General features: G+C 40.2%; 1 protein-coding gene across 1 annotated transcript; it reads left to right on the top strand.

The window, feature by feature from the left end:
- Positions 1–351: 351 nt before the first annotated feature.
- Positions 352–12,131, top strand: LOC127451238 (coenzyme Q-binding protein COQ10 homolog, mitochondrial-like). Its single transcript, XM_051715763.1, has 5 exons — positions 352–545; positions 1,779–1,931; positions 2,930–3,122; positions 10,479–10,580; positions 11,600–12,131. The coding sequence occupies exons 1-5, from the start codon at positions 448–450 to the stop codon at positions 11,756–11,758; spliced, it is 705 nt and encodes a 234-aa protein (XP_051571723.1). The 5' UTR covers positions 352–447; the 3' UTR covers positions 11,759–12,131.
- Positions 12,132–13,649: the final 1,518 nt, after the last annotated feature.

Below are 13,649 nucleotides of genomic sequence, written 5' to 3'. Positions count from 1 at the left end.
ACACTGAAGAACCTACAGTAGGCTATAATGTAACATAAATAACTTTTTTAATCTACAAAAAAACATACAGCCAACTCGAGAACTATATACGGACAAAATGGTTCTTGAGGGGTGGATGGTTAGTTAGGACTTTAATTGTTAGTAGGCAAACTGTTGTTGTTGGATGCCATTAAGACTAGACTAAATCTCTCTGGTAAGACCTGAAAGCACACTTGTTCACTGATTTGAGAAAGTGAAACCCCTGAAGGTGTAATATGACCGGTTAAGTACCTGTCTGGGTATTCTCAACTCCACCCCTCTATTAATGCCTCACTCAGTAGTATAGCTCTGCCCTTTAACATTACACAGTTTCACTATCGGCCAGAGTTCGCGAATATTAAGACAGTTACCATTGTGAAGGGCACATTGACATATCTTCAGAGGGTTTACAAGCTCTGAAAAGCACTAATGGCAAAGAAGGCTACATCGCTTTTTCTCCGGGCTCTGGAGATGTCGGACGGACAGTCGTGTAACGTCATGAGGAGAAACACAAATGCTACTATCAGGTAAGAACGCATCACTCGACCCTTGTGAACGAAATAGTAAAGATGAGTTATCAAGTTTTGTTGATTAATTTTATTTTAACATATTTATTTATGTTTTTATCTTTTGACAGATATATTCAGTTCAGTGCAATTTATTAATTATTAGAATTTAGCTGATTACAATAATTTTTCATATCCGTGCAAACCGCCAATAATCTGTCCGATGATGATAATGATAAATGATTATGTTGCTAGTTCAGAAAAAAAAATATACCTTTGGTTTCAGTTACTATTTATATTTACAACAATTATAAAAAAATAATATATATATATATATATATATATATATATATATATATATATATATATATATATATATATATATATATATATATGTACTGTGTACAATGTTGTCATGCTGAAAACCTGTGGAATTTAGGGACTGTGTGTGGGTAGTTGGGAATTGTGTGGGAATTGTTAAACAAAGCAGAAGAGTTGCGGGTGCTAAAGTAAAATAAACTCACTGGGGAGTGAGAAGTCATAAGACGGTGGGTGAAACGAATATGAGCGAATTGCTGTTGCACACTGCAGAGTGTTTGTCATTACTACTTACTATAACTTATTTATATAGCATAAGCTTCTTATTTAGAAAATTAAATTTGCATTTAAAGGCTTTGTATGATTTTTTAAAGACGTTTCGATAGATCCTGATCAACGAACTCGTATTTGGGTCCGTCCACGCTGTTTTTCAACGGATTTTCTATGTAAACAAACATGAGCTAGACGAACGTCTTTGACCGTTGCGCCGCGTTTTAGACGCCATGTCAAGTTAAAAAGAACTTCAACCTTCAAAACGCATCTCGAGACACCTGTTCTGTTTTATTGGTTGCGTCTTTGTTTTTTTTTTTTTTTTTTTTTGTTTTGTTTTTTTAAGCGCACTTAGTGCCTCGTTTGAATAATGCAGTGCCAGGGAGCGCCAGTTGGCCGTGTTCCATACAGCTGTGTAGAATGGCATGACCTGTATTGATCGACTCCTCTTCACTATTTACTAGAAAGGACGTCATTTTACCGAGTCAACACAGACATTTCTAAAAACACTGCGTCATTGTATTTGTATTGAACACATCTGCCTATATACATGTTGCAACCATTTAGAGACATACAACAAATCTCTAGTTGCAATATTCATTTAAACTGCTCTTATAAAATAACACAAATAATTGAATAACAAAACATGGTTGTTTTCTTTTTTAGGCATTTAAGCTCATGCGGTATCCTAGCTAAACGATGGGCGAGCTTACTTTCCCCTTCAGCATCCTGTCAGATTGTGCCTGCCTGGAGCTTCATTAATTTATCTGCCCCCCTCATAACACAGAGAATGGAGTATTCAGAGAGCCGGACCCTTAGGTACATACATACACACACACAGAGTTGGGAGGGTTACTTTTGAAATGTATTCCACTACAGATTACAGAATACATGCTGTCAAATGTAATTTGTAACGTATTCTGTTAGATCACTCAAGGTCAGTAATGTATTCTAAATACTTTGGATTACTTCTTCAGCACTGGTAGATTTTTTGACTTGTTTTGACTATAAAAACTCTGCCAGTACAGTAAGATAAAATACACATGTTAAAAATACATTCTCTGAAAAACCTAAATATCTTATGTAATGTTTTCTAAAATAAGATATCAAATTGATCTTGTTTTAAGGATATTTTTACAGGAAAACAATAAAAAAATTATTATCAAAAATAAAATTTTTGCCCTAATATTAAAAGGTCTTACTAGAAAAAAAGAAATGATCTAACATGAATTTTCTTCATAAAAAAAATATGATCATGCCTGGTAACGTGCATGTAAAATGGCTAGAAATAGCATTTTAGCTTAGCATAAAGCTGACAATTTACACAAGGTTTATTTCTATTTCTTCTGCTCCAAACTTACTTCTCTGTCTGTCTGAATGTAACACATCTTAATAAAGTGTTTCACCGCTGTTCAAATGCACTTTGGATTGCATAATTTATATGTATAAATGTTTTCCATCTGAAAACACTAAATATTAAATGAAACAAATAACAATAAAATGCAAAGTAATCTGTTCAGTAATCTAAATACTTTCTGAATGTAACTATTCTAATTACCAATGATTTAAATTGTAAATGTAGTGGAATACAGTTACTAATGTTTTGTATTTTAAATACGTATTCCCGTTACATGTATTTCGCTACTACCCAACCCTGCACACACACACACACACACACACACACACACACACACTGTGTAAGATCAGCTGATAAAGGACGCGTTCATTCTCAGCTCAATTTCATTCTCTTCTATCAATATCTTTGGTAACCTCTGCATCTATGAGCAGGTCATAAACTCAAGCTTATTTCCCTCCAGCTACTCACCTGAGCAGATGTACAACGTTGTTGCCAATGTGGACCAGTACCAGCAGTTTGTGCCTTGGTGCAAAAAGTCAAAAGTCACGAGGAGCAGGAATGGGGACATGCGAGTTCAGCTCGAAATTGGGTTCCCGCCAATAGTTGAATGCTACACTTCGGCAGTCACAGTTATCCCAAACCACCAAGTCCGAGTGAGTCTACGAATTAATCAGAAATGAGATTTCACAGTTTCAGTTGTGAAAATACAGGAAAGTTTTAATCTTAAAATGTTCTAAGCATAAAGGCTAATGTTTTTGGGACTATTCTCATCATGTTGAATGGTTAATTAGAGATTTCTTCATATTAAAGGAATATTCTGGGTTCAATACAAGTTAAACTCATTCAAAAGCATTTGTGGCATAATGTTGATTACCACAAAAATGATTTTGACTGGTCCCTACTTTAAAAAAAGCAGGAATCATTTGTTCGGTATCTCACTATGGGTAACGCCTCGGGTGTGGCCAATCCTGGAAGGGGGGTTTGTGCTGTAGTAAAGACACCTCCGCTTAAATCTCCGTGCTCTCAAAGGCACCTTTACATTTGTGAACAAAAGGGGCAGGGCTTGCGCCCCTGTACCCCAATTCTGTGCACGTCAGTGGTCATTGGTGCCTGCTTCATTCTCTTTCTCTTCCTCATGAAGATCTTTGGAAGCTATCCTCAGCAGGACTCGTAAGAAGTGGTTGCTTAACACTTCATCAGGCGAGCCGTTCAGGTACGTCGCAGAATGCGGCTGTTCTTTTTGCGAGTATATTCACTTTCAAAGTGAATATATTTTCTGCTGTATCATATTGTTTTCTCCGGGTGGAGTTTCGAGCTGTTATAGCGTCTACCTCTACGGCAAGAGGATTAACACAGAATCAAGTGGCACGTTGTGGTGAACTGCTTCTGTGTTCTTGAGTTCAGGTTATGTCATGTCAACTGCCAGCTCACCAAGCGGCAATGCGAAGGGAAAGGTCCCTCCCATCTGTGGGGATCTATGATCTCGCCGAAGGATTCCCACCCACTATGTAACGCCTTTCGGGGGTTCAGGCATGCACAGGCTGCACTCGCTAATCCCGAGTGTTTCCCGCATTGTTCCCATTTCGTACGGAGAGTTTTGGAAATGAGGGTGCGGGTTGCGGTGTTGAATAATGAAGATCCCTATTTTTCTCCGCCGCCAGCAGAGAAAGACCTCCCAACCCAGCTGCAAAGAGCTCTCCATCAACTGGCCATCACAGCAGACTGGCCAGGGTACAGAGAGGGATCTGTACGACGGCAAACAACTGCCATCTCATGCTGCCCTGGTAAAGCAATTTATTCCAGCCATCCCAGTGTGCGTCACGGAGATGCGTTGGTTTTGTTGACAAGCCTTTTTCACACAGAGTGCCTGCTAAAAGTTACTCTATGCTGGATGCACACGAAATGGAGGATCTGGGGATGTCCAGCCCCCCTCTAGTTGAGACATAAGTGGCGAATCACCTTCACCCCAATCGTCCGGCATTTTTTTTGCCTGCTCCCACTTCATTGCTGGGACATACGGAGAGATTATCGGCCTCCGTTTACCAAAAGATCTACCGATCTTCAGCCTAGCTGTAAGGGCTCTTAATGCCACCTCACTCCACACAGCATATCAGACTGAGTTGATGGAGGAGATGGGCTGACAAATTGATGTGGGGGCGCTGGATGCGGCGTTGTTGGAAGAGATCTGTATTATTGCGGATCTCAACCTATGTACGTCAAAAGGGGCCATCCAGAGCTACAACCTCAGCATGGGTCTCGCTGTTGTGGGTGAACGGGCTATTTGGCTCGGTCTGTCTGGCCTGTCTGAGAGGGAGAAAACGGATTTCCTCTATGCCCCAGTGGATCTGGAAGACCTTTTCGGGGCTACAGTGTCCACAATGTGGCAGCAATGTGATTTGAAGAAAAAAGATGGGGAAGTGTTTGAGACCTGCCTTCCCCGAAAATCCACTGCTCGCCCCCCACAGCCGTCACGTTCCGGGTTCTCAACCCATTTTAGACATGGACAATCTGGTTTTAGAACCCAGACCAGGCCTCCCCCACCACCCCAACAGTCAGGGCAGGGAGAGGCACAGCCGAAACAGCCTCAGCCAAGAAGCAAGGCTTCTTTCCTTCATGACGGTGGCCAAACATCGTCCGTCTTACCTTCTGGGGAACAAGAAGAGACAGGCGACGTATCCAGTGTTCTGGTTCAGGACATGGAGTGGGTGAACAGCACTCGCGGTGTCTCTGTTCCACTCCTCCCTCAAGAAGTGGGTTTGTTTTCCATCACTCCAGCTAAGAGGACTCAGAAGGGGAATCAAATCATAAGTTTTGTGTTACACGGTTCATACACAAACGATTTAATGAGAGTGTTGGCACCAGTTTCCCCAGTGCCTCTCAGTTTGCATCTCCCCTCTCCACCCATGGGGTCAGAAAAGAGAGAGGAGGAAAGTGAGCGAGTGCTTCAGTGGGCCCCTCTCTTTTCACGCAGAAAGTTGGAGCACAAGCGCAGTTCATCCCTGGGTTTTATCTATGATAAAACGGGGTTATCGGCTGCAATTCGCTGTAAAACGACCTCTGTTCAACAGTGTGTTAATGTCAAAAGTGGAGGGGGATTCAGCTCAGATTTTAGAGGAAGAAATAGCCAATTTGCTGAGCAAAAGTACAATAAGGATTGTGCCGCTGGAGGACAGCAATCGGGGCTTTTACTCCCGGTATTTTGTCATCCCCAAGAGAGGAGGTCGTCTCCGTCCCATTCTGGATTTGCGAAACCTCAACACATACCTCAGAAGGTACAAGTTCAAAATGCTCACACTCAAAACACCCTCTCAGTTTATTCATTCCAGAGACTGGTTTACGTCAGTCGATCTGAAGGACGCGTATTTTCATGTGGGCATCTACCCGTCACACAGAAAATGAAATAGCTTACGAATTTTTGATGGTGCCTTTCGGACTTTCATTGGCACCTAGAGTCTACAGCAAGTGTGTGGAGGGTCTCAGGGTGTCTGCTTATCTAGATGATCTACTGTTGTGTGCGCCGTCGCGGCAGCAAGCAGAGATAGATATGAGAATGCTGATGTCTCATTTAGCGAATCTGGGATTCAAAGTAAATGAGACAAAGAGCTGTCTGATGCCCTCACAGGAAATAATTTATCTGGGTCTCAGGTTGAACTCTGATCAGTATCAAGCATTTCTGTCAGAGGGCAGTCCCTTTTTCAGAAAGGGAAAAAAGTCTCATTCAGGTTGTGTCTACACCAATTGGGTCTGATGGCCTCAACGGTGTCAGTCATTCCTTTGGAACTAATGCGAATGAGAGAGTTTCAGCATTGGATTGCAGCGCAGCACTTGTGTCCTCGCCGTCACTTCGTCAAATCGCAGAGTAAGAGTGACGTCAGAGGGGATGCTTGCACTCCGTCACAGGAGATTCCCTTATTTCCTTCATGGGGAACCCCTTTGGGGGAGGTCTCTCTGAGGAATGTGGTGATAACAGAGGCATCACTCACAGGTTGGAGCGTGGTGTGCGAGACAGAATAGAGAATGGGGTTTGGCCCGCCTCACTACAGAACACGCACAAACTTTCTGGGGTTACTGACAGTGTTTCTAGCATTGAAGCACTTTGTACAGTTCCTTCAAGGCCACGATGTCCTAGTCAGATTGGACAACACGACAACAGTGGCATACATAGACAGGGGGACATGCGTTTACAGTGGCTACACAGCCCAGCACAAAAGCTGATTGTGTGGAGTGGTGCGCACTTTCTCTCATTACGAGCATCGCACGTTCCAGAAGCGATGAATACAGGGGCGGATCTCCTGTCCAGGAGGAATCCTCTTCACGGTGAATGGAGACTTCACCCACAGGTGGTGAGTCAGCTGTGGGAGAGATACGGGCGAGCTGCAGTAGATATCTTCACATCGCACAAAAACGCTCATTGCCCTCTGTTCTTCTCTCTGGTGAGAGATGGTGCTCCTATGGGTGTAGATGCTCTAGCGCATCCTTGGCCAAACGTGCTACTTTACGCATTTCCTCCACTGAGTCTGATCATTGCAACTCTAAAAAGAGTAAGATAATATGGTCACTCAGTCATACTGATTACCCCGAATTGGCCGGGGAAACTGTGGCTGGCGGAGATAATTCAACTTTTGTGTGCCCAGCCTTGGCAGCTAATGTCGTAAGCGAGGGGGTAAATATTTAACCCTGCCCCACACCGAGTAGCACTTTGGGCCTGGCCTGTGAGTGTCTCGGGTTTACCCCCCAGGGTGACTGAAATGATTCAGAGCACGAGAGCTGCTTCAATGCGCTCTGCATATGATCGGAAATGGGCTGTGTTTGAGCAGTGGTGTGCACACAGACACATTGTTCCATTTTTATGTTCAGTGGCAGAAGTTTTGTGTTTTCTGCAGGAACTTTTAAATAAAGGCAGGGCCTTTTCTACTGTCAAGGTATATCTCACTGCCATATCGGCTTGTCATGTGGGAATAGACTCGAATACAATGGGTCAACACCCGCTTGTTTGCAGGTTTATGAGGGGCGCAAGACGTTTGAACAGGGTGTCAAAACCACTGGTTCCATCATGGGATCTGTCCGTGATGCTGAACACGCTTCTCAGCCTCCCTTTGAGCCAGTTGAAAGTATAGAATTAAAGCTTCTTTCATTAAAGGCATCTTTATTATTGGCCTTAACAACGGCAAAGTAGGTTAGTGAACTACATGCTTTGTCAGTTCATCACTCTTGTATGCGTTTTGCGGTGGATTTATCGAGAGTGTCTCTTAAACAAAATCCAGCCTTTGTGCCTAAGGTGAGCAACTCTGCGCTCAGTAAGCCAGTGGATTTGCTAACTTTTCACCCGCCGCCTTTTTCCTCTCCAGAGGACGAGTGGCATCACTGTTTGTGTCCAGTTCGTACTCTATGTTTGTATGTGAAAAGAACAAAGGCACTGAGGAAGAGTAAACAGCTTTCTGTTTCTTGGGCTTATTCTTGTAAGGGCAGACCCATATCACGACAGTGCCTGTCTTATTGGGTAGTAGAGGCTATTATATTAAGTTATAATAGTCTGGGGCTGCAACCTCCGGAGGGCTTATTCTGCTCATTCAGCTCATTCTGCCAGAGGCATGGGTACCTCGTGTTATCTGGTGGTTTCAGAATGAAAGCATATGCTTTGGGTGTATGAAGACAAAACTGTCCTTCAACACACTTCTTATTGACATTTCAATGATTTGTTGCATTTCCCCTCCACTCAAACATACACCGAAGAAAGTGAAAGCTGTGTTAGTCATTACAACCAGAGTTATTATTATTTAGAATTTTAATTTAGTTTTTATTTCTACTTCATTTTCAATTCGTCCATTCAATTTAGTTTAGTTTGATCTAAAATTATGGGTGAAATACATTTAATATAATTAATTAAATACATTTAACGTGTTTAATACTTTTAATAAATGGTAATATTAAAACATTTAATAATGCCCATAAAATTAAATACAACAACCAAAAATAAAAACAGAAAAGATCAGATACCATTAAAAAAATATTTATATACTATAGTACTACACTTCACAATTTTCAGTCCTCCTGCTGTGTCCAGGTGTAGCCTACTTCCCTAAAGTCAAGATCAAACTGACCTTGGGCTGACGTTTCATTCTTTTCACATTATATTTAGCATGGATAATAGATGAATAAAGACTTCTCCCCTCACTTGTGATCTTTATTGTATTTTCTGACTTTTTTGCCATTGAAACTCAAGTGCCAGATTTACAGGTAACACACAGAGGTTGCGCTACAAATATGTGATGGACTGAGTTGTATAATTTCCATCATGATCTATTTCATCTGTCATATTAGTTTAAATGTCCCTGAATAATCACACGTAAGGACATATACACGTGGAAACTGATGTGCAGTATCAAATACACAGAATGTTTAATAGTATTAAATGTGAGAGCACATCAATATGAAGACAAAGACAAATCCCGGACATTTAGAGGCAATTTTGAAATCCTGGCCGGACGCTTTTCAGGTTTGAAAAAGAGGACAGATCTGGGGAAAAGAGGACGTATGGTCATCCTATGTTACGTAATTTTTTTGTTTGTTTGTTTTTCATTGCATCACAAATAGCATGGACTCGGCCAGACGCGAGTCCGAGTCAAGTCCGAGTCAAAATGCATCCGAGTCCGTGGCAAGTCCAAGTCCTTTAAATTGGACTCGTGACTCGGACTCGAGTCCGAACTCGAGTACCCCAACTCTAATATGCAGAGAATGAAGTAGGCACCTATGACAGTGTATGAAAGTGATACCTATGACTATTTATATTGAGAGGTGGGGCTTCCTCATCACTGCTGTGATTGGTCTGTCAGTTGACAGACTGGGTGTTATTGGTGCTTCCAGGATTGGCCATGCCTGAGGCGTTACCCATAGTGAGATACCTCACTCCTGTTATCAGAGAACCGGGGTTATGTGAGTTACCTAAAGTTCCAGCGAGGCACTTACAATGGAAGTGAATGGGGACAATCTGTAAATGTTAAAATACTCACGTTTCAAAAGTATAGCCACAAGACATACGTAAACAATATGCCTGCTAAAATTATTTAAGTGTGATAAAGTCGCTCACTGACCTTTTCTTTGTAAAGTTGTTTTCAATATTACAACTTTGTTGCCATGACAATGTAATGTCAACAAACCCTAAAATGACTGTAAAAATGAAAATTTAAATAATGTTACAGCTCAAATAATACATGATTTTTAACAGAAGAATTAATGGAAGTGCTTTTTTTTAAATCATAAGCTTCACATTTCTGCCTTTAAACCCTCTAAAAATTGGCCCCTTTCACTTCCATTGTAAGTCCCTCACTGTAACCTCGATTTCTGCTTTTTTAAAAAAGTAAGGGTGAATTGACATTATGCTTTGTGGTAATCAAAATGATGTCACAAAATGAGCTTAAAGGAATATTCCTTGTTAAATAAGTTAAGCTCAATCAACAGCGTTTGTGGCATAATATTGGTGACCACAAATGTTAATTTCGACTCGTCTCTCCTTTTCCTTTAAAAAAAGCATGACAATGTAATGTCAACAAACCCTAAAATGACTGTAAAAATTACAATTTAAATAACTTTAAAGCTCAAATAATACATGATTTTTAACATAAAAATGAATGAGTGCTTTTATCAAATGAAAAGCTTCACATTTCTGCCTTCAAACCCTCCAGAAATTTGCCCCATTTGCTTCCATTATATGTGCCTCACTGCAACCTTGATTTTGACAAGTCAAAATTATTTTTTGTGGTAATCAACATTATGCCACAAATGCTGTTGACTGAGCTTAACTTGTATTGAACCCAGAATATTCCTTTAAATGTTACTGTGGTTAGATATGTGATTGAGGCAAATGGACATAAACAGATGTTAGCAGAGAGATATGATGTGTGCACATTTTTTGGTCTTAAGCCTTTACAATGTGTCCATGCAGCATATTATCAATTTATGGCAAAGTGTACTGTCTGTGGCCCCTGTCTGAATATGTACATGTATTTCAGGCGGTGTGTACAGATGGAAATCTCTTCAGTCACCTTGAAACATTGTGGCGATTCACTCCTGGGGCTACAGGCCAAGATGATTCCTGCAATGTGGAGTTTTTTGTAAGTAGTGCAACTTACTGTACACACAAACAACACACTTTCTTAGAAGGAAATATTTTGTATAGAACCCTACTGAAACTTTTTTTGTCTAAAAGTGACAGAGACACAGATAGTTATGTATTCAATGTTCTAAGACTTACTAGACCAGTATGCGGCATTTACACAGACAGAATCACTCTTTTACAATCTTTTAAAATGTATGTGTTTGACACTTGTTAACCTCTTGTCCCTTGCTCTTCTTTGGTGGTTTAATCCTATAAATCCTGTTCAAAGTGAGCACGTTTTAGATTAGAGGCTATTTTTACCACGTGGCTTGTCTTCTGGTCCTCCTTATATGGCCAGTAATAGAGACAGGCATGATAACTATTCCAGTGCTGGAGGGCACTCCACAACCTAAATGTCACGGGATTAGAGATGGTGTGATTGAGATGATCACAGGAAGGCGACAGGGATTTGGCAGATTAAAGGACTCATTGAGACAGAGTTTGACTAAAAAATTAATAAATGAATGTTACCATCAATACAAAGCCTATGTTGGACTAAAATGTTTTTAATAAAATTTCAACAAGTTTCTACTTAATGAACTGACTTTTTTTTTAAACTGAACTTTTAAACAATTCAAATATTATTAAAGGAATAATTCACCCAAAAATATAAATTCTAAAGGAAAAATATTGAAGAATGTCCCAGCCCTTTTTTTAGTACAATGGCAGTGGATAGTGATTCCGCTATTAAGCTACAAAAAGGAGGCAAATGTATCATAAAAGCAGCCATGAGAATCGTGCGACATATTTAAATTCTTTTGAAGGCTTCCCATAGGTTTTGGTGAGGAACAACCCAAAATTTAAGTCATTATTCAGTGAAAATCTTGACATCTGAGTGCATAAGAGAGGCTTGTTGAAACGCATAAACTTTCGTTGTTTAATCCTGCAGTAAAACGAGTTGCCTGAGATATTCTTTTAAACAACTAGGCCTACATAGTTTAATCAATATCTCTGTTTTATTCTTCTTCACTCTAGGTGTCTTTTGAGTTTAAATCATTGCTCCACTCACAGTTAGCAACACTGTTTTTTGACGAGGTGGTCAAACAGATGGTTAATGCTTTTGAGACACGAGCATCCAAACTTTATGGCACCGGCTTCCATCGACTGCAGGCTCCACTCAGAAGAGCAACATAAGAACATTTCTCCTTTGTTGAAATGGACACAAGGAGTAATATAAAAACAAATACATTGTTACCATGTATCAGCTCTGGAGAAGAACAGATTTTAATCCAGTTTGTTGGATTTTGGACTGTTAATACCGGCACCTATACTATTTGCTAAAACAAGAACATGTTTTTAATACCTATTTATTCAAATCATAAGAGATATAATTTATTGACAATGTGAATATTTTATTTTTGTGGAATGAAAGAGGAAGGTGAATAGATGTGTTTTTTTAATTTATTTTTTTATTTTTTATTAAATATACATATTTATGATATGTTAACATGTTTGACCAAAGGAGGGAAAAATTAGTTCTAAATTATTGTTGAGTGCACTTTTTGCAGACTTGTAATAAAGAAAATAATATAATTTCTTAATCTCATGTGATTGCTGTCCTTATGGTACACATAATAACAAAATTTTATTGAAATATTTTCTCAGCACTTCACTTATCAGTTCAGCTCTTCAAAGATCTACCTTAGGGTTACAAAAATTAATCTTACACATCAAATTCCTAATGTTAAAAGGTTAAGCTGGGTTGTACGTTGTATTTGTTTTTTTTCCGGTGGGTTAATTATAAGCTAATTTGCTAACTCTAATCCTGCATTATGCAATAATGGTTGGTCTGCTTTAAACTGATCTCAAACTTCATTCAAATCCATATTTTTAAATAAATCATAATATTGCATCATGGGAGGACACAATGTTTGCATATACACTGATGAGCCAAAACATTATGACCACTGAAATGTGAAGCGAATAACGTTGATCATCTCCTAACAAGGCCACATGTCAAGGTCTGTGTTGATTAGATGGTAAGCGAACAATAAGTTCTCGTAGTCAGTGAGTTGAATGCAGGAGAAATGGGCAGTAAAGACCTGAGTGACTTTGACAAGCACCAAATAGTTATGGCCAGACAACTGGGTCAGAGCATCTCTGAAACAGCAAGGCTTGTGGGGTGCTCCCAGTCAGCAGTGGTGAGTACCTACCTACAGTGGTCCGAGGAGGGACAAGTCACAAACCAGCGTGATGGCAATGAAGGCTATTCCGTCTGGTCCGAACTGACAGAAGGTCTACTCTGGCACAAGTCACAGAGAATTTTAATGATGGTTATGGGAGGAATGTGTTACAACACACAGTGCATCGCACCCTGCTGCATATGAGGCTGCGGCCATTCATCTGGACATCAATTTGACATGTGCCACCTACTTAAACATTGTTGCAGACCAGGTACACCCCTTCATGGCAATGGTATTCTCTTATGGCCTCTTTCAGCAGGATAATGCGCCCATCCATACTGCACACATTGTTCGGGAATGGTTTGAAGAACATGACGAAGAGTTCAAGGTGTTGCCCTGGCCTCCAAATTCCTCAGATCTCAATCTGACTGAGCATCTGTGGGATGTGCTGGACCAACAAGTCCAATCCACGGCAGCTCCACCTTGCAACTTACAGGACTTGAAGGATACCACAGGGCACCTTCAGGGGTCTTGTAGAGTTAATGCTTTGGTGGGTCGGTGGCACGCGGTGGACCAACAGCATATTAGGCAGGTAGTCATAATGTTTTGGCTCATCAGTGTGTATGAAGACAAGATGTAAGGTATGCAGCACTTCCTGTTCTTGCGTATGTTTTGTACCTACTTTCATTCTGTTAATGTCACTTTTAATCAGTTGATAAACTAATCTTGCAGAAACTCTCCTTGAAATAAATTTAATCTCCAACAAAAGGTTGTTTAAACAAGCCTATTTTATACACCATATTTTGCTATTTATAATGCTATTACATTTCTCATCCTCATAGTACCAAGTTAAAAGTTAAGTGTGAAGTCTTAAAGATGTTCTAAGAATCTCACATGATTTC

Source organism: Myxocyprinus asiaticus, chromosome 14 (assembly GCF_019703515.2).
Source record: "Myxocyprinus asiaticus isolate MX2 ecotype Aquarium Trade chromosome 14, UBuf_Myxa_2, whole genome shotgun sequence".
Lineage (NCBI taxonomy): Eukaryota > Metazoa > Chordata > Actinopteri > Cypriniformes > Catostomidae > Myxocyprinus > Myxocyprinus asiaticus.
Note: the sequence above shows the minus strand (reverse complement) of the source record. Positions and strands in the feature narration are given on the sequence as shown.